At 51.2% G+C, this 27553-nt stretch overlaps 1 protein-coding gene and 1 long non-coding RNA gene across 2 annotated transcripts; both read left to right on the top strand.

Moving 5' to 3' along the window:
- Positions 1–150: 150 nt before the first annotated feature.
- Positions 151–20956, top strand: LOC129404222 (elongator complex protein 6-like). The gene is made up of 5 exons (XM_055135162.1): positions 151–171; positions 16308–16486; positions 17722–17923; positions 18620–18766; positions 20535–20956. The coding sequence occupies exons 1-5, from the start codon at positions 151–153 to the stop codon at positions 20658–20660; spliced, it is 675 nt and encodes a 224-aa protein (XP_054991137.1). The 3' UTR covers positions 20661–20956.
- A 27-nt stretch (positions 20957–20983) lies between these two features.
- Positions 20984–25500, top strand: LOC129404274 (uncharacterized). Its single transcript, XR_008629805.1, has 4 exons — positions 20984–21497; positions 24132–24171; positions 24561–24624; positions 24873–25500. It is a non-coding gene; the product is annotated as an uncharacterized LOC129404274 (long non-coding RNA).
- The last annotated feature ends 2053 nt before the right edge of the window (positions 25501–27553 follow it).

The raw sequence follows: 27553 nt of genomic DNA, 5'->3' as shown, positions 1-27553 counted from the left end.
TAGTGGAATCTGAATTGGGTGGGGAGGGGACCCCGGTTGGCCTGGAGTCGGGACCCTCACCCGGTTGGGGCAGGGCCCAGTGTCAGCAGGGAAGCCACCTTCTGTGCTGGGAAACATCCTTTCAACTGGACACTGATGGGCTCACGGCTCATGGCAAAGGCTCCTCAGCAAGTGAGTTTCTTCCCCAGGTCGGTCCTCAGGCTGCCCGTGGCGGGTGGGGGTGACCTCACTTCAGGACAGCAGCGCTTAGCTGATGAGTGAGCAGGAGGAGAGGGGAGCAGACAGTCACCCGGCCCCAGGGTGAATTTACGCAGAGGAAAAGGCAAGATTCTGGGGTGTGCGGGACAGGGAGAAAACCAGGGAGGAGGAAAGATGGGCCTTGTGGCTGGACTGAGGTTTATGCCTCGTCCCCACCCTGTCCCACCCCTCATGCCCACAGTCCCTCGGGCACCGCTGCGCTGATGCTCTGGGAGCTCTGCTCTTCGTCCCGCTGTCCTCTGTCTTGGTCCTCTGGTAAGAGCGCCAGACTTGACCTGCGGGCCTCTGTCAGCTTGGCCTTCGCCTCACTGGGCAACGTTATCCTGGTCCCTTCCTTCCTTAGAGATCACATCCTGCCCGAAGTGTGTCCCATTCTCCTGTCATCAAAGAGGTGCCCCCTCAAGAATCACGGCGGTGGTGTTCTGCTGGGCAGATTTCCTCAGAGCACCCACAGCCCCTCAACCCAAGGCTGATTTATAGATGTTTGGGGCCCACCATGGATGCATATGTTTTAGGATAAGATGGCACAAATACCCACTTTCACTACATGATGATATTTTCACCAGGCAGGAAAGAGCCTCTGAACAATACACCTGCAGGTTGGGGACAGCGCTCTCCTGCCCCAGAGACACCATCTGACAAACGCTCAATCTCGGAGGAGCAGGAGGCACGGTGACTCACAGGGACTCCAAAATGGGGGACTTTTCTGATGATGCTTGAGCTATTTTTCAGGAAAAACTTTGATAAAACTTTTGTTATACCTTTTGAATACATTTTGGTATGCCTTATAATACCTTTTGATTGATTCATAAGAAAACACTGCCAGGGGCTAAAGAGACTATGCCGAGTGCCAGGCTCTTTGCTTGCTAGCTTGGCAGGTAGTAGATCAGTGACAATATGGTTTCTGGAGTGATCCTTGAGTAGAGCCAGGAGTAAGTCTTGAGCACCACTGGGTGAGGCCCAAAAAATAATCAAAGCACAATCAAATTACAATTTCAGTTCAACACTCTTATCACCGCCACAATTTCTTTTTGTTTGATTTTGTTTCGTATTGTTAATGGGCCATATCTGTTGATACTCAGGGGTTATTTCTGGCCCGTTCACTCGGTACCATCTGTCTCAGAGACATAGTGCCTTGTCATAGGTGCAGTTTGACTTCTCTCCAGAACATTTATTTGCATACAACATTGGTGTCAAAATAACATGAGCTTTTTATTTTCTTTTTGGGTCTCTTTTTTCTTTCTTTTTTTCTTTTCTTTTTGGCGATGCACAGGGGTTTATCCTGGCTCATGCACTCAGGAATTACTCCTGGCGGTGCTCAGGGGACAATATGGGATGCTGGGAATTGAACCGGGTCGGCCGGTTCAAGGCAAACGCCCTACCCGCTGTGCTATTGCTCCAGCCCCATAACATGAATTTTTCATGTTGACATATCAGCTCTCCATTTGAGCCATTGTTGAGGGTTCACTAAAAGAATGCTGCCTCAACCCACACAAGAACTCATCTTACAGTGAAGATCAGTACCCAAGAATGTTCTCCCTTCAACAGAGTCACTGTGACATACAATAAGCATAAAAGTGGGAGATTATCCTCGTGATAGACTTGATTTTAAAATACTGAGAAAAATAAAATAAAATAAAATACTGAGAAAACATTTATTATATACATGTCATGGTATAAATGTATATAATGTGTTTATATATGTGTGTGTATTGTTTTGGGTTCAAGCCAGTGATGCTCAAAGCTACTTCTGGTTTGCACTTAAGGATCATTCCTAGAAGGCTCACAGGACAATGAAATATCAGGGATCATACCCAGGTTGGCTATGTACAAAGCCAGCACTCTCCACACCGTACTATCACTCACTTTATTTGACTGAAAACTAAAAATAAAATTTTTTTGTTTTGTTTTGGGGCCATGCACAGCTGTGCTCAGGGATCACTCCTGGCAGACCCAGGGACCATCCAGGATGCCAGAGGTCAAACCTGGATCGGCAGTGTGCAAGGCAAGTACCCTTCCTGGTGTGCTATCACTTAGGCTCAGTATTACTCATTTTCAAAAGTGAATAAGTTCATCATTTTTCGGTTAGGCCATGACTAGCCATACTTAGGGGCTACTTCTAGCTCTGTGCTCAGGGCTTAAACTGACGAGTACATGGGGTTGCCACATGTAAGCTAAGTGCCTTAGCTCCTAGTTTGTCTCTCTGACAAGTTGGTTTTTCAATGACAGTTGGTTTTTGAATGAAGGATAATTGATGAATGTGGTGACTGGTGACTCTCGAGACTGGCCTCCAGGAGAGTACGGAGCTGCCCTACTGCCCTGCCAGATCTAACATTGTATGTAGCACACTTGTTTGTTCCACTCTCTGTCCCCAGATGCTCCAAAAAGTCAAATGTTCCAGGAGGGATGTGCCACATCCTGAGTCTTGGGAAATGCAAATCAAACCGTGATCTAGCACTTTAGCTACACAGGAGGGCTGGGATACAAGGATACAACCTCCGAGTCAAACCTGGGCAGTAGATGGAGCCATAGGAACCCTCATACACTGCTAGTGGAAAGGAGAGCTAGCTCCACGAGCTGGAGCTCACACTTTTTGTGCTGGAGGATCGGGTCTGATTTCCTGTAGCACCAGGACTGACCCTGGTGAGCACCCAGGTGCCAATAGCCTACAAGGAATACTGAGTGAGCCCCCACCTCCCAACAAATAAAGAATTACATCCCCAAGTTCCCTTTACTCAGAGAAATGAAAATCTATGTCCACATGAGAACACATTCAGAAATATTCATTGTTCGTTATTCATAGCAGTTCAAGATGGAGGCACAGCAAGCCCTTAGGAACTGATGCATGGTGTCTCTGGCGTATCTCCATGGAGCCAATGGTCAGGCACCGGGTCTTTTTTTTGGGTCACACTGGCAATGCAGGGTCACATTAACCCTGCACTCAGGAATTACTCCTGGTGGTGCTTGGGGGACCATAAGGGAGGCTGGGAATGAACCCGGGTCAGCCATGTGTAAGGCAAATGCCCTACCCACTGTGCTATCACTCCAGCCCCAGGCACAGGGGTTGGAGGGAGGAGAATATCTAAGTTAATATTTGTCCAAATTCCAGGTGGGTTTTCAGACAAGGCAGTGAGATGGTGGTCTCCAGCCAAGGCTTCAGGGTGAACTGGAGCTCAGGCAAGATTTGGCTTAGACACAGAACAAGCAGGGCATTTCATGCTTGTTCATGGGCATAAATGCATGGCATGAAGAGTACATTGTTGGGGCTGGACTGAGCCACCAGGATGAGCCCTTGTAAACTGCTCCACACAAGGGCAGGAACATAGGGACCCATGAAAATGGGCGAGATTTCTCGTGTGTTCTGACTGGTTTGGATGAGGCTGAACATCTTCTTCTTTTGGCTGCCTTAGTATATAACTTCCAAAATTATACGGAAATCGTCAGTCTTCGTTTTCTCACAGATTCTTGGTTCTATTTAACCTGTTTGTTGTCAGTATGCAGATCCTAGGTACTTAGCCTGTTTTTTGTGGGTATGCAGATCCTACATTGTTTGTTTTCAGTATGCAGAAGAACTTTGCATGATCTTCCTGTAACTCCTTTGTTGATGACCTCACTGTATTGAGCCCTATGAACTGTAGGATGGTAATAAAAGATTTCAGGGCTCTCTACTTTGGTCACAGAGTCAGAGAGCACCTGGACCCTCCATGACATAAATTTCTTTCGCGTTCCTTGTCTCTGCATCTCCAACTGCATGAATATTCACACAACAGTCCTTGAAGGGTGCAGAGGGCAGGAGAACTGAGGGGCCAGGAGGTGGGGGAGGGATGTGGGCATGCCCTCATCATGTGGTCTGCTCTCCACCGCCATGATCCCTTACCCTCTTCAATGTTCTCTGCGACCTTATAAAGCGGGGCCAGTACTCTCAAGGAGCTATTGCTATGGACACACTGGCTGGCTGACATTGACTGAGAGCTTGGGTATGGGATTAGAACAGATCTAGAATTCAAGTTCCAGTTTCAACACATGGGACTTTAGGCAGGTTACTCAATGCCCAGGTGACTCGGTTTCTTCTCTGTCAGTAGGCCTGCCTCCTTAGGGTCTGTGTCCAGAGCCTAGTAGATGAGACAGTATCTGAGGTGAGTTTCCCGGAAGCGGAAGCTGAACACTGAGATTCATGGTCTAATTAGGAGGTCATCGCAGACAGTACTACTTGGTCAGAGGGACATGAGTCGTGCAAAGGAAAACATAGCGAGACCGACTTACCCAGAAAGTGTGCTGCCCTGGAGACCCAGCACCCCTCAGGGTGACGTCATCTGACAGGTGAGAAAAGCAGTGGCCATGGTCTCCTGGGAAATTGGAGCTGAGCTTTTGGACAGACTTGCTCCTCTTTCATTCCTGTTGCTTCTGTTAGCAGTGATGTCGGTGGGCCCACACGTAACTTAGGTGAAGCGGGGACAAGAAACACGGTCACTTTCTCCCCATCCACCTCTGCACCCGGGACCCAGAGTTACTGGGTTCTTGTCTCACGTGGAAGAAAATAATTTCAGGAGTAGACAGCAGTGAAGGAAAACAGATTTTATTTGGAGGGTTTTTTTTTTTAATTTTTATTAAATCACCATGTGGAAAGTTACAAAGTTCTCAGGTTTATATGTCAGTTATACAATATTCAAACACCCATCCCTTCACCAGTGCCCATATTCCACCACCAGAAACCCCAGTATACCCCCCGCCCCCACCCCCTACCCCCTACTGTATAACTAATGAATTTCACTTCATTTTTTCTTTACCTTGATTACATTCCATAATTCAACACAAAACTCACTATAGTTGACATAACTCTCTCTCTCTCTTTTTTTCTTTTTCCTTTCCCCTTTTTTTAATTTTTTTTTCAGTAATCTCTTCATTTATTTTATTTTATTATTTTTTTTAAATAAATTTTTAAATCGTGAGGGTACAGTTACTGATCCATACATCTTTGTGCTCATGTTTCCCCCATACAAAGTTCGATAACCCATCCCTTCACCAGTGCCCATTCTCCACCACCAGTAAACCCAACATCCCTCCCCCCCGCCCCAGTCCCGTCTCCCCACCCCACCCTGCCACTATGGCAGGGAATTCCCCTTTGTTCTCTCTCTCTGATTAGGTGTTGTGGCTTGCAATAAAGGTGTTGAGTGGCCATTGTGTTCAGTCTCTAGTCTGTATTCGGCCTGCATCACCCTTCCCCCACATGACCTCCAACCACATCAAAATAACTTTTTAAGGTTGTGCCGGTGCTGGCTCTCTGAGGTTACAGAGGGCTGGCTCTCTGAGGTTACTCAGGTGCTGGCTTTCGGAGGTTGCACAGGTGCTGGCTCTCGGAGGTTGCACAGGACTGGCTCTCTGAGGTTACATAGTGTTGGCTCTCTGAGGTTACTCAGGTGCTGGCTCTCTGAGGTTACACAGGGCTGGCTCTCGGAGGTTGCACAGGTGCTGGCTCTCGGAGGTTGCACAGGGTTGGCTCTCTGAGGTTACACAGGTGCTGGCTCTCGGAGGTTGCACAGGTGCTGGCTCTCAGAGGTTGCACAGGGTTGGCTCTCTGAGGTTATACAGGGCTGGCTCTCTGAGGTTACACAGGTGCTGGCTCTCTGAGGTTACACAGTGTTGGCTCTCTGAGGTTACTCAGGTGCTGGCTCTCAGAGGTTACACAGGTGCTGGCTCTCTGAGGTTACACAGGTGCTGGCTCTCTGAGGTTACTCAGGTGCTGGCTCTCTGAGGTTACACAGGGCTGGCTCTCTGAGGTTACACAGTGCTGGCTCTCTGAGGTTACTCAGGTGCTGGCTCTCTGAGGTTACACAGGTGCTGGCTCTCTGAGGTTACTCAGGTGCTGGCTCTCGGAGGTTACACAGGGTTGGCTCTCTGAGGTTACACAGGTGCTGGCTCTCTGAGGTTACACAGGGCTGGCTCTCTGAGGTTACACAGGTGCTGGCTCTCTGAGGTTACACAGGGCTGGCTCTCTGAGGTTACTCAGGTGCTGGCTCTCTGAGGTTACACAGGGCTGGCTCTCTGAGGTTACACAGGGCTGGCTCTCTGAGGTTACACAGGGCCGGCTCTCGGAGGTTGCACAGGTGCTGGCTCTCTGAGGTTACTCTGGTGCTGGCTCTCGGAGGTTGCACAGGTGCTGGCTCTCTGAGGTTACTCAGGTGCTGGATCTCTGAGGTTACACAGGGCTGGCTCCTTGAGAGAAAAGGTTGCGCAGCCGCACTAGCGGCCGTGCGGCTCAGATCTGTCCCAGTCCCGAATCCTGGAGCCGTGTTAGTTGCTGCACAGTGTCGCCGGGGTTCCATCCGGAGAAGGTGTGCAGACGGCACCTCCTCCCTCCGGCCCCCCGGTGTTGCTGGCCCCGGTTCGGGTCCGGAGCATTGTCCGGGCCGCGTTGCTCACCAGAATGCCTCCCTTTTCCCTTTTTTTTGTGTTTCCTTTTACCCCCTCATCCCCCTTCCTGCGCCTCATAGTATGGTGTACGCCATGCCGCGTCGGCCAGCGTGGGGCTTTTGCTTAGTTCACAGTCCAGAGGTGGCTGCTACATTAAAAACCTTCAATATTTCAACAAAAACTTACTGTTATTATTTGGAGTTTTCCCCCCAAGTCAGACCTGTTCAAATGGAACCGTTTCACATTGCTGACAATTATAAATGTTAAGTCCGCGCGGTTTTGGATTTCTGTATAAAGTCCAGGGAAAATTCTGCCAGAAATTACATAGCCCAGCTCACAGTCCCAGTGCATTGCTGTAAGAAGTGTCTGAATTCAAAGTATTTAGGCGAGAGGGTCCAATTCGCGCTCAGCGGCTCCGGATTTATCTGGGCCGAGGGCGTGCCGGTTACGCCCCCTTCCCATGAGTTCCTGGGAGCCCCCAAAGTAAAATCCGAATACCTGTGGGTTTGGAGTCACAGAAGATGGCGCCTGCCACGTGGGTGCCGCCAGCCCGCCGCTTTCCGTGCAGGAAGACAGGGTGGGGAGGAAAAAAAAATCCACCCCTGGCAGCACAGAGTTGTAGCCCAGTTTGGTGTCCCAGTGCATCGCTATCGGATGTTGCGCTGGATGCCCGAATGTGTTACATCTTTGGAATCAAAGTCTTTAGGCGAGAGGGTCCGATTCGCGCTCAGCGGCTCCGGATTTATCTGGCTTATTTGGAGGTTTTGAAGGGTAGGAGGAAGAGAAAGTGGGAGAGAGTGGAGAGTAACATGCTCAAGAGAGAACCCAGGCTTCTCCAAGGGCTCTACACACATCCCAGCGTTAGACAGGAAAGCATGAAAGTGCACATCTCCAGAGGGCAGAGCGGGGTCACATGTGCTGGGCCACGTGGTACAAATAGCACAAGGGCTCAGGCAGCATATGTGTGCCCTTCCTTCGTTTAAGGTGGCCTTTATAGGGTTTCTCCAACCTACCCCCATGTGGGGCTTCTACCTAATTCAAAGTCTATTATTAAGGAGGTTACCAAGGCATTGGGAGTGGTGATGGTCTTCTTTGAAATTCCTTTCCTGGCCTTTCATTTCTACAGGAGCTTCTCTGGGTCTGTAGCTGTAGATAGGTGGGGTTCTTAGCAGGCCCTCGTTCCTGTTTTCTGCAAGGTTGGCCTTCAGTACTTCAGGGCTATTGCATCTCAGGAAATGTACTGCCATTGCCTTAGGAGGGGGCCTTCCCTATCTGCCCACCTGCCGACATAGCAGCAGCACCTTAAACAATTGAGCTCACCAGCCTCCAGGCTCTCTGGTGTGTAGTGGGGCTGGGATGGGAACCACTTGAAGTCTGAGTCCTCATCACAGCTCCTGGCTCCATGCACTCTCCCTGGGCTCCAGAGACTCCCGAATAGTAAACTAAGGTGGATTACTAGCACCTGGACTTTCAGGCCCTATGAAGTGGTGGTGGGCTAGTAAAACAATTTACCAAATAGCCAGACCTCTAGTTGGGAGAGGAAAGAATGAATTGAATAAATGATACACTGTCAGAAGGACAGTGGGGTGTCCTCCCTTTTCCCTTAGGTCTTTCCAAGGGTCCACTTGGGAAGAAAGGTTAGATAAGACATACTATTGTTTTCAGGGACTAGGGACTGTGGGAATCTGCTGAGTCTGCTGGGGAGTGATTGGTAGAGCCAGGGATGTCCAGAGTGAATGACTGGAAGGGAGTGTGCTGGGAGGGACTAAGGAGAGGAGGGAGGGACCAGGTCTCTGAGGAAATCCTATTATACACTCTCATTTACAGGTGTGACCTGATTGGTCATCTTCCAGACCTTATTTGCATACAGCCGGTGACATCATTGCACATACCTTCCATATAAGAGCATGTGTGATCTGATTGGTCACCGAGCTCACCATCCTCCAACAACCTCACCTGTATAAGAAACCAGATTGGTGATTTCAATTGGACCCTTTATATATATACAAGCACAAGTCACTGTCTAGAAGGTCACTTTTTCTCCCTCTGCTTCTGACCTTGCTTGTCTGCCTTTATGCCTGTCTTGCCTATATCAATTTGAACGGATAAATGAAAGTGTACAAGAGAACGGGGCTGGAGCCATAGCACAGCGGGTAGGGCATTTGCCTTGCACGGGGCTGACCTGGTTTGATTTCCAGCATCCCATATGGTCCCCTGAGCACTGCCAGGGGTAATTCCTGAGTGCAGGAGTGACCACTGTGTATCGCCGGGTGTGACCCAAAAAGCAAAACAACAACAACAACAACAGCAAAAAACCAAAATAAAACCAACAAGTAAGTGTACAAGAGAAGACCTGTGCTGGTTGGCACGCTAATCCCACATGACATCTACAAGAACCCAGATCTCTGTACTCCCTGTACTGAGGTAACAGTACAGGGAGTACAGAGCATTTCTGGGCATGTCAGACTGTTTCCATTAGACCTCTATACACAAATGAGAGCAAACAGCCTGAGGTTTCTCCATGGAAACCTAGTCAAACTACTTCATCAACAGTGCTTGCTGCTTCACTTTGATACCTTGTGTGCGCTCCAGACATTGTCATTCACAAGAAATTCACCAACACTTAGTACTGTGGTACATCTTTTGGTAAAAGGAACAGGCTTTTCTCCACACCAAGCACAGTTAGACCTTTGTCCTGAAAGGGGCTACATGCCTGGTTGCATGTTTGGGAGCTAAAGATGTGTAAGTCCTCAGTTTGGGAAAAAAACAGCAGGACCTTGAAGATAGGGACCCCAGGAATGGGACTCAAACAAATCAGTAAGGCCTTGAGCACTTAAATAGTGATATTTGAGCATTGTGTAGGGAAAAGGTTTGGGGCAGAGCCAGCTTTGTCTGCTAGACCATTAAAGAGAGCTCCCCAAAGACTGTAGAGGGACCCCTGAGAATCTAGGGAGGAAGAACTTCTGCCATTATTGTTAGCTGTTAGCTAAGATTCTTGGACCCTTTAGAGCCTTGGGGGAACCTTAAGGGCGTTAGGCTGCCCCTGGGCCCTGGAAAAGGGTGAGAGCAGAGACAATAAAGCAGGTGGTGGGAAATGGACACTGCTGAAGGGACAGGTGTTGAAACATTATATGATTGAAACCCCAATCATGAACAACCTTGCAACTGTGTATCTCACTGTGATTCAATTTTAAAAGTAAATAAAAATTGTTTTTTTTTCTTTTATTAGCTTTTTGAGTCACACCCAGCAGTGCACAGGGGTTACTCCTGGCTCTGCACTCAGGAATTACTCCTGGAAGTGCTGGGGGATCATATGGGATGCTGGGAATCGAACCTGGGTCGGCCACCTGCAAGGCCAATGCCTTACCCGCTGTGCTATCGCTCCAGCCCCATAAAAATTGATTTCAAAAATTTTAATAATAAAGCAGCAGGACAGCAACTATGAAGAACAAGAGAGAGGGGGCTGAACTGATAGTACAGTGAGTAGGACATTTGCCTCGCAAGCAGCCAACCCAGGTTCAATCTCCGAGATCCATATCGTTTCCCAAACCAGCCAGGAGTGATCTCTGAGTGCAGAGCACTAGGAGTCTGCCCTGAGCATATTGGGGTGCGGCCCTAAAACCAAAAATCAAAAAACCAAAATACCCTTAAAATTCTTCTCAAAAAGAACAGGAGAGTTTTTTCTCTCTGTTGGATGGACAGATAAAACGTCCAGGAGAGAAAGAGCATCACAACTGAGAGATCGAGCAGCTAGTCACCCCTGCCACTTCCACCAGAGAGGCCAGCAGAGATCTCTGTCCACTAGCTCAGAGAGAACAGGGAGGGCAGAACTGCCCCTGTTACAGGTAGCTAAGGCAACTGCTCTCTTGCGTGCCTGACAGCCTTGTAAAGACCCTAAAAGCTTAAGCTGTCCCTGCCCTCAAGAGACCCCACGGAGCAATGAGCCTAGGAGAGAGCAAATGGGAACTGTATGTCAGCCAGCATGCGTGTGACTCCAGTACCAAACGTTAGATTCCTCCCTCAGGGCTGTCTCCTCCCCAGGCTACTTCCCCTTCTGACGCCAGAGACTCCCTGGCAGGTCTGACTGCTTCACAAATGGTGGAGAAGGCACGACCTGCAAATTCACTGCTCGGGCCCCATAGTCCCGGGACCATGATCCCTACACTTGGTGTAGTCGACAGTTTTGGGAGAGATGACCCTATACAACCAGTGTGTAGGATAACATAGCCTCACGTAGTTTAGGTTTATTTGGTTACTCCCGTTACAATGCTCCTATTCCTCTTTGTTTATTTGTAGCTTCTTTCTTAGTGTTCTGTTGACTTGTAAATAATGTTTTTCTCTTCTCCTTGAGTCCTTTGCATAGTTTATTCAGAGCAAGTCCTTTTTGTATGGACACAGGAAGACTTAACAAATGTTATCCTTTTGTAACCTGGGAGTCATTTGACTCTACATGATATTTTCCTCCAGTGCATCTGTTCTCTTGACCTAAGCCTCAGCTGCCCTTACTTCCTAGCACCCCCAAAGCACGGTCCCGACGTGGGACAAGAAGGACCCAGGGCAAGCGGTGAGTTGTGTGCTACCCTGGCATCGAGATGGGCCTGGCCAAAGTGCCTAATGCTTAACTATAAGTTAAGAGCTTGATCATGGACAAATGTTGTCATGATCCAAATAGTGATACTAGATTTGGACCCTGCTAGGGTGAGGAATGATTAATCTGGCCTGAGTGCTGTAGTCTGAGCCTGTGGCAAGATGTTGCCAGGAGAGCTGCCTTGCAAGCCTCAATGTATCTCTTGCTATGTCCATACAAAAATAACTAGTATTAAGATGTTAATAAGTTCCTGGACTTATTATTATTTTTAATTTTTTTTATTATTATTTTTTTATTATTTTTTCTTTTCCTTAGAAAAGAAAAAAACCTTAAGAGTGAGGAAGGGCTTTGGAGTGCCCTGCCCTCAGGAAGGGCTTTCTTAAGTTGATTTGGCTACCTGGCTGGTTGTAGCCCAGAGATCCAGGAGAGCGGGAGAGAAGCGGAGGGAGAGAATGAAATAAACGGATCGAGCAACCAGTTTGGCCTTCTTCCTTCTTCCTTCCGTCGCCTTCCTTCGACTGACAGCACACACAGCGGTTCTAGGGCACCGAACTCGGGCGGTGAGACAGAGCCGCCCGGAGAGCCCGCGAGTGCACTTGCCCCCTCAGCGCTCTTTAGTTTTTTACACCAGTGGAGTGACTCTGCATACAGAGAGGCCAAAGCTGGACGACTGTGGAGCATTAAGGTTGATGGTGAGGACAAAATTAGTGAGCACAGTGGCGAGGAGCTCAGACACCTGGTTCTAACTTCCTTTCTTGTCATCAATTTTATGACTTGGTGAGGACCTCACGTCTCAGCATAGCATTTTTCTAATCTTTAATGTAGGAGCTTGAACCCTGTGGAGGAATCACCATCGCCAATGTTTGATGAACTGACTTAGATCAAAGCTGCCCTGTGGGCCTCCTGGAAACCTTGACCTAGAGGAAAAACTCAGGTAATTAGTCATTAACATCTCCATTTGGGTTTTTTTTTTTTTTTTTTTTTTTTTTTTGCTTTTTGGGTCACACCTGGCAATGCACAGGGGTTACTCCTGGGTTTGCACTCAGGAATTACCCCTGGCCGTGCTCAGGGAACCATATGGGATGCTGGGATTTGAACCCAGGTCGCCTGCGTGCAAGGCAAATGCCCTACCCGCTGTGCTATCTCTCCAGCCCCTCCATTTGGGTTTTGATTTCATTTTTCTGATAATTAGTGACACAGAGTATTTTTTTTCTCATATATCTTTGACCTGCAGAAGTCTCTTGCCCCTTGCCTGGCTGTCTTCACCGGGGCCCCTTGGAGGGGGACAGGTTGAGATTTCTTCTCCACTCTGAAACGAGCCCCTACAGCTGAAGACCTCCAGAACCCAGCCACAGCCATGCTCAAGGCCACTCTCCATACGTTCAAAAGAGCCTCATGCATGAAGGAACCAGCAGAGGAACCCAGTCAGGTGTGCGGGACCCGAGGCTGAGATCTCCAAGCCTGCTTGCATTGGACTGGGCCTCCTCCACCCAGATCTCTCATTTTCCAGTAGCTTGGCAGCCACACCCACAAACTGCCCCCAGCGCCGTGAAATCCCATCAACGGCCAAGATTCAGAGAATATAAAACAAAGCTCCTGGAACCTCTTATAGCCTAGTTCTCCCTCTCGAAGAACCTGGCATGGTACCAAGAGTATCCTGCCCACATGGCAGAGCCTGGGAAGTTCTCTGTGGCGTATTTGATATGCCAAATACAGTAACAATGATGGGGTCTCATTCCCCTTACCCTGAAAGAGCCTTCAATGCAGCACCACTGGGAAGAGCGAGTAAAGAGAGGCTGCTAAAATCTCAGGGCTAGGACAAATGGAAACGATACTGGCACCTGCTCGAGCAAATTGATGATCAATGGGATGACAGTGATGGTGATCTTTTGACCATCTCTATGACTTCTTTGAGAAGGGTTCTGTTCATATCTTCCTCCCATTTTTTTAAGAGGATGGTTTATTTTCTCATAAGGTTCTACCAGTACTTTATATTTATGTATATATATATACACACATATATATATGTATGTGTATATATATACACAGTATATATAATGTGTATATATATATACATATATATATATATGGGCTGGAGCTATAACACAGCGTGGACGGCGTTTGCCTTGCATGCAGCTGATCCGGGTTCAATTCCTCCGCCCCTCTCAGAGAGCACAGAAAGCTACTGAAAGTATCTCGCCTGCATGGCAGAGCCTAGCAAGCTACCCGTGGTGTATTTGATATGCCAAAAACAGTAACAAGTCTCACAATGGAGATGTTACTGGTGTCCACTTGAGCAAATTGATGAGCAATGGGATGATAGTGATACAGTAATATATATAGATATATATATTTGATATCAACCCTTTATTTGCAGTGAAGAAGATCTTGAATTTGATATAGCCCCATTTGCTTATCTTCACACCAATTTTCTTGGCCAATGGCATAAAATCATTGAAGATATATCTAGATTCAATGTCATGAAGTGTTCCGCCTATGTTTTCCTCAACATAATAATCTATTGCGACCCTAAGCTTCAGATATTGTGGGGCTGGTGGCAGAGTTTTGTCATGGAGATAAGAGTGTGGCTGTAAGAGAACACTGAAGTAAACTCTTTCTTTAGATTTGCTTTCTCTCTTGTTGGATATCAACCCTAAGTGCTTTAGGCTTTATCAGTGAATTGCCCCTTTCCTCCTCCCAGAGAAGCTTACCATGCCCTAGCTAACATCCTTAATTTTGCCAAAGTCTATCTTCAACCTCCCCTTTGTGTTGGATATTAACCCTATGTGCTTTAGGCTTAATCAGTGTATTGTCTCCTTTCCTCCTCCTAGAGGAATTTATATTACCCTTGCTAGCATCCCTGATTTAGTTAAAGTTTATTTGTAATCTTTCCCTTGTATTTTACCTCACATTGTCACAGTCCCCCATGTTAATCTCGATTGCTTGTAAAACAAAACTTTCTGGTAATTCTGAACTTGTATTGATACTGCTTTGTATTTGAAGTGCTGTATTTGGGGACTTTACTGTGGTTCTTGGTGGTGGAATATGTGCACTGGTGAAGGAATGGGTGTTCAAGCATTGTGTAACTGAGACTTAAACCTGAAAGCTTTGTAACTTTCCACATGGTGATTCAATTAAAAAAAACAAAAAGGGCAGCACATGAGCTCAGATAATGCAGTCATGTCAAGAACACATGTTGCATTCCAGGTCCCTGGGGGCATATCTCTAGCCCTGGTGTCTGTGTTTCTGTATCAAAAGCTATGGACCCTCAGGTTCGCATTGGCTCCTCCTTCTGTGAACTTTGAGGAAAGATGTGGTGAGGACTGGGCATGCAGAGTACTCAAGCACAGGCTCCCAGACTTATCTGGCCTGTCTCCTTCTTTTTTTTTTTTTTTTTTGCTTTTTGGGTCACACCCGGCGATGCACAGGGGTTACTCCTGGTTCTACACTCAGGAATTACTGCTGGCGGTGCTCAGGGGACCATATGGGATGCTGGGATTCGAACCCGGGTTGGCCGCGTGCAAGGCAAACGCCCTACCCACTGTGCTATCGCTCCAGCCCCCTGGCCTGTCTCCTTCTTATTAGAAAAATATCTCTCAATATATAACCCCTGAAAAATCTGCCTTCTTTTGGGAGAGGGATCAGGGGTACACCCTGTGATACTCAGAGGTTACTCCTGGCTGTGCACTCAGGAATCACTCCTGTTAGCACATGGAACCAAATGGGGTGCCAGGGATCATCCTTGGGTTGGCTGCATGCAAGGTAAGCGTCCTACCCGCTATACTATTGCTCTAGCCCCGATTGGCCTTCTTTGAAGCAAGTAAAAATCTATTTGCCCAGTTGTGTTGTAGCTAGTCATACTGCCCCAATATCGTTCCAATCCCTCAGAGGAGGGGTGATGTCACCCACTCTGGGGAACACACTCTGGAATGCGATGGAATGTGATACCTGCAGTAGGAGAGGAAGACTCCTCCTGCTGTATCTCTGTGCTAAAGGTAATAGAAAGGTAATGAGCAGGAGCAGAGGTGATCGGGAGTCTTCGTCAGGGACTGCAGCTCATGTGCCCTGGAGCATGGACATACAACTGGTTCTGGTTCTGGAGTGGGGCTCTGGGTCTGCATTTATGTATGTGTCTGTCTGTTTTGGTGGTTTGGGGCCATACCTGGCAGTACTAGGGCTTGCTCCTGGCTTTGCATTCAGGGATCACTTGGCAGCAGTCAGGGGACCATACGTGGTGCCAGGGATTGGATCCGGGTTGGCTGCAGTACCCTACCTGTTGTAGTACCTCTCGGCGCCTCCAGAGATTCTTAGTTACATGGTTCATGAAAAAACATATAGTTTTTTGTGATGTGGAGCAAGTGTCAATAATCTAACCCCAGTTTGTTAGGGCGTGTGTGTGTGTGTGTGTGTGTGTGTGTGTGTGTGTGTGTTGGGCACTCTGGCGGGGTAGGGGGGGGAGGAGGTGTGGCCAAGCAGTGCACTCAGAGTTTCTTAGGGGCTACTCCAGTTTGGTGCTCTAGGGTTGTTCCCTGCGGGCCCTGAGGAACCGTGACCTCCTGGGGCTCTCACATGCAGAGTTTGTACTTGGTTCCTGTGAGCTGGCCACCATAAATACATGCATTTAAAAGGGAAATATGTATGAGATAATACCAAGAACCAGTACTGGGAATGGTAAAAACAGCACAGGGATTAAGACATTTGACTTGCATGTGCCTGACCCAGTTTGATCTTAGGCACTGCCTATGGTTCCTTCAAACACGCCAGGGGCCACTCCTGAGCATAGAGCAGGAGTGAGCCCTGAGCACAGCCTGGGCATAGCCCAAACCCACCGCCTCCCCCCAGCCCCTAAACTGCAAAACCAGTACTGGATAATAATAAAAGTAAATACGTAAGCAAAAGGGGTCGGAGTTTAAATCAAGTGACAGATGTAATAGCAGATCTGCAAACAGAATGGGGTTGTGGGTGGGGGCCCCCGCAAGAAGCCGTGTGTCCGGTGGGGAGGCTCCCGTCTGCAGGTGTGGGGAGCCCCACATACGATTGTGCACTGCAGAGCAGCTTCTTTGCTGGGCTGAGCCTGCAGCACACAGTGACCCCGTGTCATCTTCGGGGTATCAGCCTGACCACGGCACGGGAACGTGGCCAGCTCGTCTTCTTTGAAGGACTCAAGGCAGCGGTGGATGTCATCTTCCGGACTCCGCGGGAAGAGCCACAGCCCCTGCAGTTTCTCAGGTCAGTGTGTGTGCGAGTGCTCGCCCCTCCGAGCTCTGCTTTACCTGCTGCGCGCGGCGGGGAGAATGACAGGCTTTCCTGTTCTCTCCAGCCCCAGCGCAGCACTCGAGCACCCACCTCTGTTCTGCTCTTGCCTCCCTCCAAGGCCAGCTCACCAGGGCCACCAGGGGTTAGCAAACAGAGTTGCTGATACAACATAAACAGAGTTGTCAGCATGTTGCATTGGAATATAGGCACCTGCATTCTGGCTTCTCATCCCTGAGTGGTTTTGCAGCGCAGAAGCCAAGTTAGAAGCCAAGAAACCACATCCCCTCAAGCCTGAAATATTTGCGCCTGACTCGGAGAACACTTATCAGCTGCCTACTCAGGTGTCCTGCTGCTTGTCCTTATGGGCATCGGAGCAGACTCCCACCTGACTGCTCTCCTTCCTCCAGAGCCAGGGTGGCCTGGCACCAGCTGTGCCCACTGTCCCCACTCTGTTCAGCCTGGCACCTGTTCCCGGACCTGCATGTGGCCCTGACATATCTACGACCCAAGTCTTCACTGCCATCCTTATTACTCATGGAGCTGAGCCCTGGGGTGTGGCTCTGGTGCTTTTGGGGTCCCTCACATCTTGCAGAACACAACAGCAAGGGTTTCACTGGGCAGCTGGAGGAGAAGCTGTTGTGTCCCTCTGCACATGAGGCGTATGAGTGGCTGGGCAGCTTTTTTGTTTTTGGACCACACCCAGTGATCCTCAGGGGTCACTCCTAGCTCTGTGCTCAGCTGTTACTCCTGGCAGCACTCAGGGATGCCAGGGGTCAAACCCAGGTCATCTGTGTACAAGGCCAGCGCCATACTCCCTGTATTCTCTCCCTGGCCCCCTGGGTACCTTTTATACTGTTAGGACCTCTTGGGGAGGCTTCTCCTGCCTTCCCAGTCCAGACTCTTCCAGGTGCCTTAAACTCTCTTTAGACGAGAGACTGGCTGGCAGCGTTTAGGGCTCAGGGTCTGTTTGTGTTTCACGAATCTCTGGGACAGTGTTTGGCACCTGGACAGCCTCAGGGAATAGCTGACTGAAGAGCCACTTAGGTGCGTGTGCCCGAGCCTGCCTGACCGTTCCAGCCAGATCGTGACCCCTCAGCACCAGGACTCGGCCACAGCTGCAGTCTTTTCCTGCAGCCTCTTCCTGGTGCTGCTCCAGAAATGACTGTAGACAGGGGCAACTCTCGCGTCCCTTTTATCTTGTGTCCCAGGGAGGCCACCGCTGGGAGCCTGCTGCCACTGTATGAGTTTGTGCAGAAGTCACTGAAGCCGGAGGCCAACGAAGACACTTTGTGGAGGTGGCCAGTGCTGCTGGTGGATGACCTGAGTGTGCTGCTGAGTCTGGGCGTGGGGGCCGTATCCGTGCTGGACTTTGTCCACTACTGCAGAGCCACTGTGTGCTGGAAGCTGAAGGTACCCCTGCTCCCACGTGAGACCCGGGTGTCCAGGCGGGCCCCTCCAGCTCTCCCACACGGAGGCCACGTGAATTTGCTTGGGAGTGGGCTGTGTGGGGCTGCACGTAGCCAGGTTTCTGGGGCAGGGGCAGGTTAGTGTCTCTCTGAGTGTGTTTTATAGCTCAGTGGAGCTTATGGTGTCAGTGACTTTAAATCCTGGAAGGTTCATCACAAATATAGCTGTTGACCCAGAAAGGTTGCTATAAGATCAAATTCTGGGGCACAGAGGCCACTTTAGTTTCCTGCTTAGGGACTTCCTGGTGGTGTTTGGGGGATCCTGTGGTGCCGGGGATTGAACCTGGGGTCTCACGTTGGGAGAATGCTCCAACCCTTTCAGCCATTTCCCAGACCCCCAGTATTTCACCAGTAATAGACCAGCCTGTGCAGTAGGAATGGCTTTGCCGCCAGCCACACAGGATCCCAAGTGAGAGGAGCCCAAGAGAGCAAGGTTGGAAATGCTATCGACACTGTCCTGGGGCTGTTTGGAACTACGATCCGGAGCCTGCAAAGGTCTATCCAGGGGAATGATGTTTGCAGCAGACTGGGAGACGCTGTGGGGAGACCCTTTGCAGGGAGGAGGCTCTGAGAGTCCCGTGCTCCTTGCCCTGTGCTCCTCCCAGTCAGAGCCTCTGTCCTTCTCTTCCCACTGTCACAGGGAAACGTCGTGGCCCTTGTGCATGACCGTGGTGATGCTGAGGATGAGGAGAACGCCCTCCTGCTGAACGGCCTCTGTCACCAGAGCCACCTGGTCCTGCGAGCCGAGGGCCTGGCCACTGGCTTCTGCAGGGAGGTGCACGGGCAGGTGTGCAGGGCTGCCCGGGGCTCAGTGGGCTGCTGAAGGGCCACTGGGATGACACCGGGCCTTCTCGGGGTGTTCCTGTAGTGGTGGGGAAGGCTGGGGCTCTGGGAGGATGCGGGCCAGGTCGGCTCCAGCCTGACCCAGGTACCAGAGCAGGTCTCCTGGGTTTCCGGTCTGTGCTCAGGCCACGCCCTGCAATGCTCAGGGCCTATTCTCACCGCAGTGCTCAGAGATCACTCCAGCTAGCACTTGGGGCATCACAGAGTTCCGGGACTGACCCCAGGCCTCCTGCCTGCCTGCGTGGACACAGGCACTCAGGTCTCAGGAGCTGGTTGTCTGCCTCCTTCCTTTAGTGACTGATGAGGAGACAGGGGGGTGTAGATGCAGTGCCCTATGTCCACAGCAGAGGGCGCTGCTGTACGAGAGCAGGCTTTCTGTCCTGGCCAAGGGGACAGTTCCTGTCCAATAGAGACGCAGGGTCTCAGGTGCCTGCTTGCTCATGGCTGCCCCTGGCAGAGCCTGGCTTGAGCAGAGCCCAGGACGGGGCTCTGTGCACCTGCGGTGTGGCCCACAAGGCCCCCGAGTAAGTCAGGGAAGCTGTACCCAGAATGAGAGCTGCGAGCGCCTCTGCTGAGAAGGCTCGGGGCCTCGGGCAGAAGCTGAGATCCTGCTGGGAGTGAGGTCAGGTTCTCGCCTTCCCAGGTCTGCCGTGGCTCTGCCTTTGGACACTCCTCCTGAAATCCTCTCCAAGGCCTCCCCGCGGCTCCCGATCAGCTTCCTAACCCACACTGCGGACCCATCAAGGTGGATGAGTGCCTAGCCCAGAGCTGTTCAGAGTCGAGGGGCCTGGTCAAGCACATCTGCAAGCCAAGGGCGCTTGTGTGGTGCCCCTGGACACAGCCCGAGAAGTCCCCCTGGACAGTGTGTGGCCTTGCCCTGGAGCCACTTCCCTGCAAACATTTCAGTCAGTCAGAGACATCCATCATTGTCCCACACCCATCATCATCATGATGAACATTAGCCTTTCTGAAGCAGTGCTTTCTTTTGTTTGATTTTGGGTTGTGGTGCTTTTGTTTTGTTTTGTTTTTGTTTTTGTGTTTTGGCTTTTTGGGTCATACCCAGTGGTGCTCACAGGTTACTCCTGGCTCTGCACTCAGGAATTACTCCTAGCAGTGCTCGGGAGACCATATGGGATGCTGGGGATTGAGCCCAGGAGGTCTGCCGTGTGCAAGGCAAACACTCTACCTACAGTACTATCTCTTCTGCCCCAGAAACAACAGCTTCTAATATGTTAATTTTCAAAATTAGTGCACAAGAACGAAGCATGCATAGCCAAAGTACAAAGAGCAACTAAGATTTTGAAAAGGAAGAAAAAATGTCATCTGCATATGCTGAGCTTACAGGTCTTTCCTTCCTGCACATCTTCTGTCCAGAGTCAGTGCCATTGTGAGGGCACAGGGGAGTCCTATGTTTCCTGTGGGGGCCACACCCAGCTGCCCTGGGGATCCTGTGGTGCTGTGGATTGAATCTGAGCCTCTTGTAAGTTCAGCTGTGCTCTGCCTCTCGAGCCATCCCGTCCAGGCACCTTCCACTCTGGCAGTCAGCTGTGTTTGGGATGTTGTCCCCCGCCCATGTACTGAACTCATAGAGGTCTCAGGGAAGGGGCAGATGGGCCATGTGGGGTTTACGTGGAGCAGGTTTCTGAGGGGGTGTGTGTTGGGAGTGTGGGATATGGGGTTCGCCTCCCTCACTCTTCTCTCTGTCACTCTAGCTGAGGATCCTCTGGAGACTTCCGCAGGCCACAGCCCAGCGGGATCGGAGCCTCACTTACCAGTACAAGATACAGGACAAGAACGTGTCCTTTTTTGCCAAAGGCATGTCCCCTGCTGTTCTGTAGCCTCTCTTAGGGGCTGCTGAAACTGCCCTGGACAATCTGTTTTCAAAGGTTCATGATAATCAACAACATAGGAGTGGATGTAGACGTGGGAAGCCAGGAGGGGCTGGCTTCTCAGAGTAAGCCGGAAATGGTGCCTTTGTTTCCCGAGTCCTGCTCAGGAAACACCGCTAGGGATCTGCTATCCTGGCCCTGCTGAGATTCAACACTGCATGTCAAGCCCTGTGGAAAGGACCCTCAGATCCTGCCAGCCGTTGGCCCAGTTACTTTTGATAAGTGCTTCTCAGAGCCAGAGTGGGTGTGACTGCTCTGTTCAGACGAAGGAACATCACCTGGCCCGCATCCCCAGTGACAAGACAGAGGATGATGGCCACTTGCAGAGAAGGAACCACGTGACCTCCCTCGCATTGTCTCCCTTACTTTTCAGCCTTAAGCTGTACAAGGCCTTTTCCCTTCCATCTAGTGAGGAAGGGGATGGAGCGCGATGGGAAGCATGCAAAGGCGAGAGAGTGGACTGTCACCCAGGCCTGACACGTGCCTGCGCCCGGAGACTGGCTGTCTTGGAGAAAGCCTCTGACCCAGTTCACAGCTCTGACTTCTCTACTGTCTAGGGGGCCTGGCCCCCCATATGCTCATGACGACTGAGCCATCGGGGCCAGGCACCCGACGGAGGTCCCACAAGGCCCCAGAAAGTGACTGGAGGGACTGTTCTTCCTGCCAGGCAGGTGGGGCGCAGGCAAGGGGCAGGGCCTCTACCCTTGAAGGTGAGCCGGTGTGTGCGGTGCTGAGGACGGACCCTCGGCCTTACGGATCTAAGACAAGAGTGTCCTTTAAAGCTCCGTGAGTCTGATTTGAAAAATAGAATGAAAAAGCGACTCGTTTGCAGTGACTATGGAAGTTTCATGTTTAAGTTTTTACAACCTGAAATATTGGTTAAAGGGAACAGTTAATTATTCATTTTCCTCAAGGCATACTGTCGTGTTTGTTACTGTCCAGGAAGAGTGGAGTAACCAAGAGAAGCTGGTCTGGTTCTCGATATGTTACAGACCTCTATGAAAATTCGAAAATTGTGAGTGTAGAAGAGAAAGGGTTTAATAAAGAATCTTGTGTGTCCTTTTGCTCTTTCACTGGCTTATGTAGCAGTGGTTGGGGGACCTTGAGATGCCAAGGAATGAGCCCAGGTCTCTGGATGAAACGCCAGTCCTTCGTTTCATCAGAGAGCTCTCTCTCTCTCTCTCTCTCTCTCTCTCTCTCTCTCTCTCTCTCTCTCTCTCTCTCTCTCCCTCCCCTCCCCCCAGTACATCTTTCTTTATTCTCCAATGTTTAATGAGCTGCATATGCACTTCATAAGACCTGCATGTTTTTCTTTTGTTTATTTGGGGGCCACACCTGGCTGTGCTCAGAGCTTCCTCCTGGCTCTGCTCTCAGGAATCACTCCTGGTGATACTTGAGGGATCATGTGGGAAGCCTGAGATCTAACCCAGGTTGGCTGTGTGCAAGGCAAGCACGCTACTACCTCTCCAAACCTGAGATGCAGTTTTGAATGACCAAGGTGCCATCAAACATAATTTACTTGATATGAATTTGATTATGTTTGTTCACTAGGGTTGTAAATGTTCATATGAAGTTTTGTATCTTCAATGACCGGTATTTGACAGTGTCATATTCCAAGTTGCTTTGCTCTTGTCTTGGCATTTCCAGTTGTTTTATAAACGATAGTACAAATACATGATTGTTAAAAATATAACCTACTTCTCTCAGGGGTAGGCCTTCGTACAGGGTGCCAGGGATTGAACCCTGGTCAGGCACGTGCAAGTAAATGGCCACCTGCTGTCCTATCACTCCAACCCTTCTCGTTTGAACTTGTGAATGCTGAAAAAAGACTTGGCCATTTCAATGGACTCGGCACCAATGATTAAGACAGATGAAACCAAAACTAAAATGGAGGCTGGAGCGATAGCACAGTGGGCGGGGCGTTTGCCTTGCATGCGGCCGACCGGGGTTCAATTCCCAGCACCCCACATGGTCCTCTGAGCACAACTAAGAGTGATTCCTGAGTGCAGAGCCAGTAGTAACCCCTGTGCACCGCCAGGTGTGACCCCCACCCACCAAAAAAAAAAAAAACTAAAATGGACTCTTCCCACTCACACAATCAAGTCTTATAGAAGAACATTAAATCAGATGTGGGTTCGTGTTGCCAAGAAGCATATTCTAAGAAAGAAGGTGTGAAGACAGGCACATCTCTGCCAAGTTTGCCCAAATTCCAGGCAGTGTATCAACAAAAAATGAGTTGGTGAGAATCGAGTCAAGGCTTCAGAGAGTCAAGAGAACTAGGGGGAGAGCCGAGTTCTGGACAGAGGCAGCAGGACCCTACTTAGGGATAGAGACCATGACAGGAGGAAGGGTGGGTTAGAAAACAAGATGGCCGTCAGAGCAGAGGAACCTAAGCCAAGGGCCCAGAGAGGAGAGAATCAGTTGGGTGACACGGTGGGGGAGGGGCAGTGGGCACCAGGCCCCGTGGAACCCTGTGAGGTTCTCCGATCCTTTGTGATGCAGGCAACGCTATATAAGGCAGAGCCGCTCGCTCAAACCTCAGTTGCCTGAGGCAGCTCGCCGGCACGATGAGAGTCCTTATATGGATGCTGATCGTTTTGTTCGGTTTGCAAATTGAGAAAATGTTGAGCCTAGTCTCAGAATTTCTTGGTACTAACTGCCCTACCCTTTACCTTGAAGTGCTTGGTGTGGGTCTTTTTTTGTTTTGCTATGTAGTGAAAACATCCTATTGCACCTTCTGCAAAAAGAAATCAGAAAAAAAGGTAGGAGCCGATACCAGCACTTGAGCGAGTTAGGGCGGTGGTTGTGTCGCCTGGTTCTGCTCGCACACCACAGAGTGGGCTTGCTCCCTTCAGAAGAACGCCTTAGTCTGAGGAGAAGGCAGCACCTCACTCTCCTCGGAAGGCAGACTGTGGGGCGGGGATTCGGGCAAGACAGGGCTCCCCTGTATTTCACAGGCTAGTGGGAAGGGTGGCAGGTTCCCAACTCAGAACCCCCAACTCCCCCATGACCCAGAGTCGGCTTCCCTTTCTGGAGACTTCAAATTCTCCAGAGAAAAGAAATCTCCCAGAGAGACCTCTGGGGTTGGGAGGCGGCATCAAGCCTTCCTCTGTGTCAGCTGTGAGGAGAGCAGAGCAGGGATCGGGGCCCTGGACCAGAACTCATGTCCTGAGACAGGGAGACCGGACACACAGGGCCTGCCCTGCCAGGCAGCTCCTGGACAGGGGCCATCGTTGTTCATAGAAGGAAACCAAAAAAGCAGAACCAAAGCAAAGCGTTTGGTCACATCTATTGATGACTATGAGGCACAAACCCACCTGTTTGTGGCAGGACTTCTTTGGTTTGGGGTCACAGTGTCTGAGTTTGAGAGAGGGAAAAACTGGCCCCAATGCTCATTGATTTTTGTCTTCTCGGTGCCAGAAAAAAGAGAGAAAAAGGAAAAGGAATTCGTCCCTCAGGGGTGAGTTACTGCCTTTCCCACCTGCGCCCTCCCGGGGTGACCCCCCACCTCACCCTCACCCCATTCCCACAGTCCCAGGGCCCTGGTCTCTGAGGGTGGCCGTTGCTTCCACAGACCTTCCTGAAAGCAGGACCCTCAGAGGAGCTGCTGAGGGGAAGGTGGGCACAAGCCCTTGTCAGACCCTGCTGTGCCCACCCTGGGAACTGAGGCAGGGAGGGATGAGGCCATGGGTGCCCCCTTGGTTGCCGTGGGAGACGAGAGAAGACTCTGCTCTGAGTTGGTCAGAATACGGGCTGTTGGCGGGGATCAGATCCCCCTGGATCTCCCGCAGCTCTCTCAGGGAACAGGCGTGGCTTTCGCGAACAGACGCCACTCTCTTGGATTCCTAGGTGCCAGGTGCGACCTCACCACGGCAAAACTGAAGAAGCGGCGGATGAGCCTGAACCTGGACAGGTGACTGTCTCTGCGTCTCTTTCCGCCCCCTTCTAAGGAGGAGTGCGGCTGGCCTGGTGGGGGTCGGGGGAGGCACAGGGACAGGGATCGGGGGTCAGACCTGGGGGCGAGGCTGGGGGCAGATTGGGAAGTCAGGGCTGGAGACAGTGGGAAAGGGGACAGGCTTCTGGGGCCCTCCCTCCCCAGCCCTCCCCACCCCGTAGTCCCTGTCTGCTCCTCTCCATCTCTGTCCTTCCTGTTTTCTGCAGAACCCGGACCCAGGACGAGGATAACCTTACATCCAATGACAACCGGTGCAAGGCCTTAAAGAGCCAAACACAAGCCAAGTTTCAGCAGGGCCCAGCAGCCCCGGACCATGCAGTGTCCAGTGGGTCGTTTTTGGCCCTGAAACGTGATTCTTTTTCCTTACCTTTGCCTGTTCCCTCTACAGCCTCCCCCCGAGATCCCGTTCCCATTCCTCTGGCCCAGCCTCGCCCGCCAGCCCGCCGCTTCCTCTCCACACTCACCCCCGTGTGGGGCCTGGTCTATGGTTCTCTACTTGGTTTGTCCGTCTCGCCAGTGCCTGTTGTAACAACTTTCGGCCCCTCGGCTTTCCACCTGCTCCGCGGCACTTTCCTCCGCCCTCTCACCTCCACCATCCTAAGAGTGTACACAAGGAGCAACTTCCTGGGGCCAGACCCTCCAGGGCCATCCGGACCACTACCCCTCCCTCCCTCTGAGCCTCCCGTCCACTCCCCAGATCTCTGTCCTCTCGGCGGCACACACCACTCCGGTCCTCCACCACCAATGAAATTTAAGGTGTGCCCCCCGAAACCCCCCAGGAGTCGAGGCGGGACCCGGTGCAACACCACCCTAAACCAGCAGCACCCTGGGGAGGAGGAAATACAGAGAGACCAAGACAGACCCACACCCCTGGCATCTGGTTCTGCCCAGTCCGGTGATGAGACGTCACTGACCACGGTCCCCGGCACGAATACAAACACCACCCCGTCTCTCTCTGTTCCCCGCTATACAGCCGTGAGGGATCTAAGCAGGGAGGATCTCCCAGAGCCTCAGACCCGGTGTAACAGCTGTGGCCCACAAATGGCACCACCGGTAAACCGTTCCCACCGGGGGAATCGCTTTTTAAAGTTCTGGCGCAGGATCAGGAGGTCCCGGGCCCAAGCCTCGAGGGGACAGGCACCCCGTGCACGACTTCTCAATAGAGCCCTGACTTGCTGCCTGCCCTGTTTCTATGGCAGGATGAATCCCTAGAGGACTAAAACTCCCTCTACATGGGGGCGCTCCCACCCCTGCCCCCACAGGGACTTATGCCCAATCTTAAGAAGGCCTGTTGGGCACCACTGTCCCCATACAGGCACAGGTAACGGGCTGACACCACCCTGATCCCAACTTTCCCCCATTAAATAACCTTAAATCCTGAGGAGTGTTCTGTCTGCTGTGTTGGGGGTTGGGGTCGGAGCTACTGGGGGGCGGGTGTCAGGGAAAGGAAGGAGTTTGCTCAGCTCTCAGAAAGCCCTTCCCGGAGCTCATGGGCATCAGGAAGCATCACGAGCCGCCTGTCCTAGCTGCTCCCCTGGGAGGTGCCACTGGACATCTTCCTCGAAAAGCCCAACAGCCCAACCCTTCTCTTGGACACTTTCTCACCACGAGAGGTGCAGGGTGGGGGCCCCGATACTTCTCAGCAGAATAGTTGTGAAGGAAGAGTGGCCTCCTCGATCGTTAGAGGCCAGTGATCGGAGGATGACACTGGGGGTGAAGCCGAAACGGGGGCATGCGGAGGGGGAACAGCTGCCCAGGCCATGGGACCTTGACCTGGTTGGAGAAGGGACCCTGACCTGGTTGGGTGGGACCCTGAATTGGGTGGGGAGGGGGCCTTTGAGCCCGGGTGAGGGGAACAACCCTGACTGGGGGTCTTAGTGGAATCTGAATTGGGTGGGGAGGGGACACCGGTTGGCCTGGAGTCGGGACCCTCACCCGGTAGGGGCAGGGCCCATTGTCAGCAGGGAAGCCACCTTCTGTGCTGGGAAACATCCTTTCAACTGGACAATGATGGGCTCACGGCTCATGGTAAAGGCTCCTCAGCAAGTGAGTTTCTTCCCCAGGTCGGTCCTCAGGCTGCCCGTGGCGGGTGGGGGTGACCTCACTTCAGGACAGCAGCGCTTAGCTGATGAGTGAGCAGGAGGAGAGGGGAGCAGACAGTCACCCGGCCCCAGGGTGAGTTCATGCAGAGGAAAAGGCAAGATTCCGGGGTGTGCGGGAAGGTGAGAAAACCAGGGAGGAGGAAAGATGGGCCTTGTGGCTGGACTGAGGTTTATGCCTCGTCCCCACCCTGTCCCACCCCTCATGCCCACAGTCCCTCGGGCACCGCTGCGCTGATGCTCTGGGAGCTCTGCTCTTCGTCCCGCTGTCCTCTGTCTTGGTCCTCTGGTAAGAGCGCCAGACTTGACCTGCGGGGCTCTGTCAGCTTGGCCTTCGCCTCACCGGGCAAAGTTATCCTGGTCCCTTCCTTCCTTAGAGATCACATCCTGCCCGAAGTGTGTCCCATTCTCCTGTCATCAAAGAGGTGACCCTCAAGAATCACGGCGGTGGTGTTCTGCTGGGCAGATTTCCTCAGAGCACCCACAGCCCCTCGACCCAAGGCTGATTTATAGATGTCTGGGGCCCACCATGGATGCATATGTTTTAGGATAAGATGGCACAAATACCCACTTTCACTACATGATGATATTTTCACCAGGCAGGAAAGAGCCTCTGAACAATACACCTGCAGGTTGGGGACAGCGCTCTCCTGCCCCAGAGACACCATCTGACAAACGCTCAATCTCGGAGGAGCAGGAGGGACGGTGACTCACAGGGACTCCAAAATGAGGGACTTTTCTGATCATGCTTGAGCTATTTTTCAGGAAAAACTTTAGGAATACACTTT

The sequence above is a fragment of the Sorex araneus genome, chromosome 4 (assembly GCF_027595985.1).
Source record: "Sorex araneus isolate mSorAra2 chromosome 4, mSorAra2.pri, whole genome shotgun sequence".
Taxonomy (NCBI): Eukaryota; Metazoa; Chordata; class Mammalia; order Eulipotyphla; family Soricidae; genus Sorex; species Sorex araneus.
This window is presented reverse-complemented; position numbering and strand designations above follow the sequence as displayed.

Bases quoted from the DNA above. Each gene is read 5' to 3' on its own strand.
- LOC129404222 (XM_055135162.1), top strand. From the start codon at position 151: ATGGCAAAGGCTCCTCAGCAA. The intron at 16,487-17,721 runs GTCAGTGTGTGT...CTTGTGTCCCAG, and splicing joins CAGCCCCTGCAGTTTCTCAG to GGAGGCCACCGCTGGGAGCC. The intron at 18,767-20,534 runs GTGTGCAGGGCT...CTGTCACTCTAG, and splicing joins GCAGGGAGGTGCACGGGCAG to CTGAGGATCCTCTGGAGACT.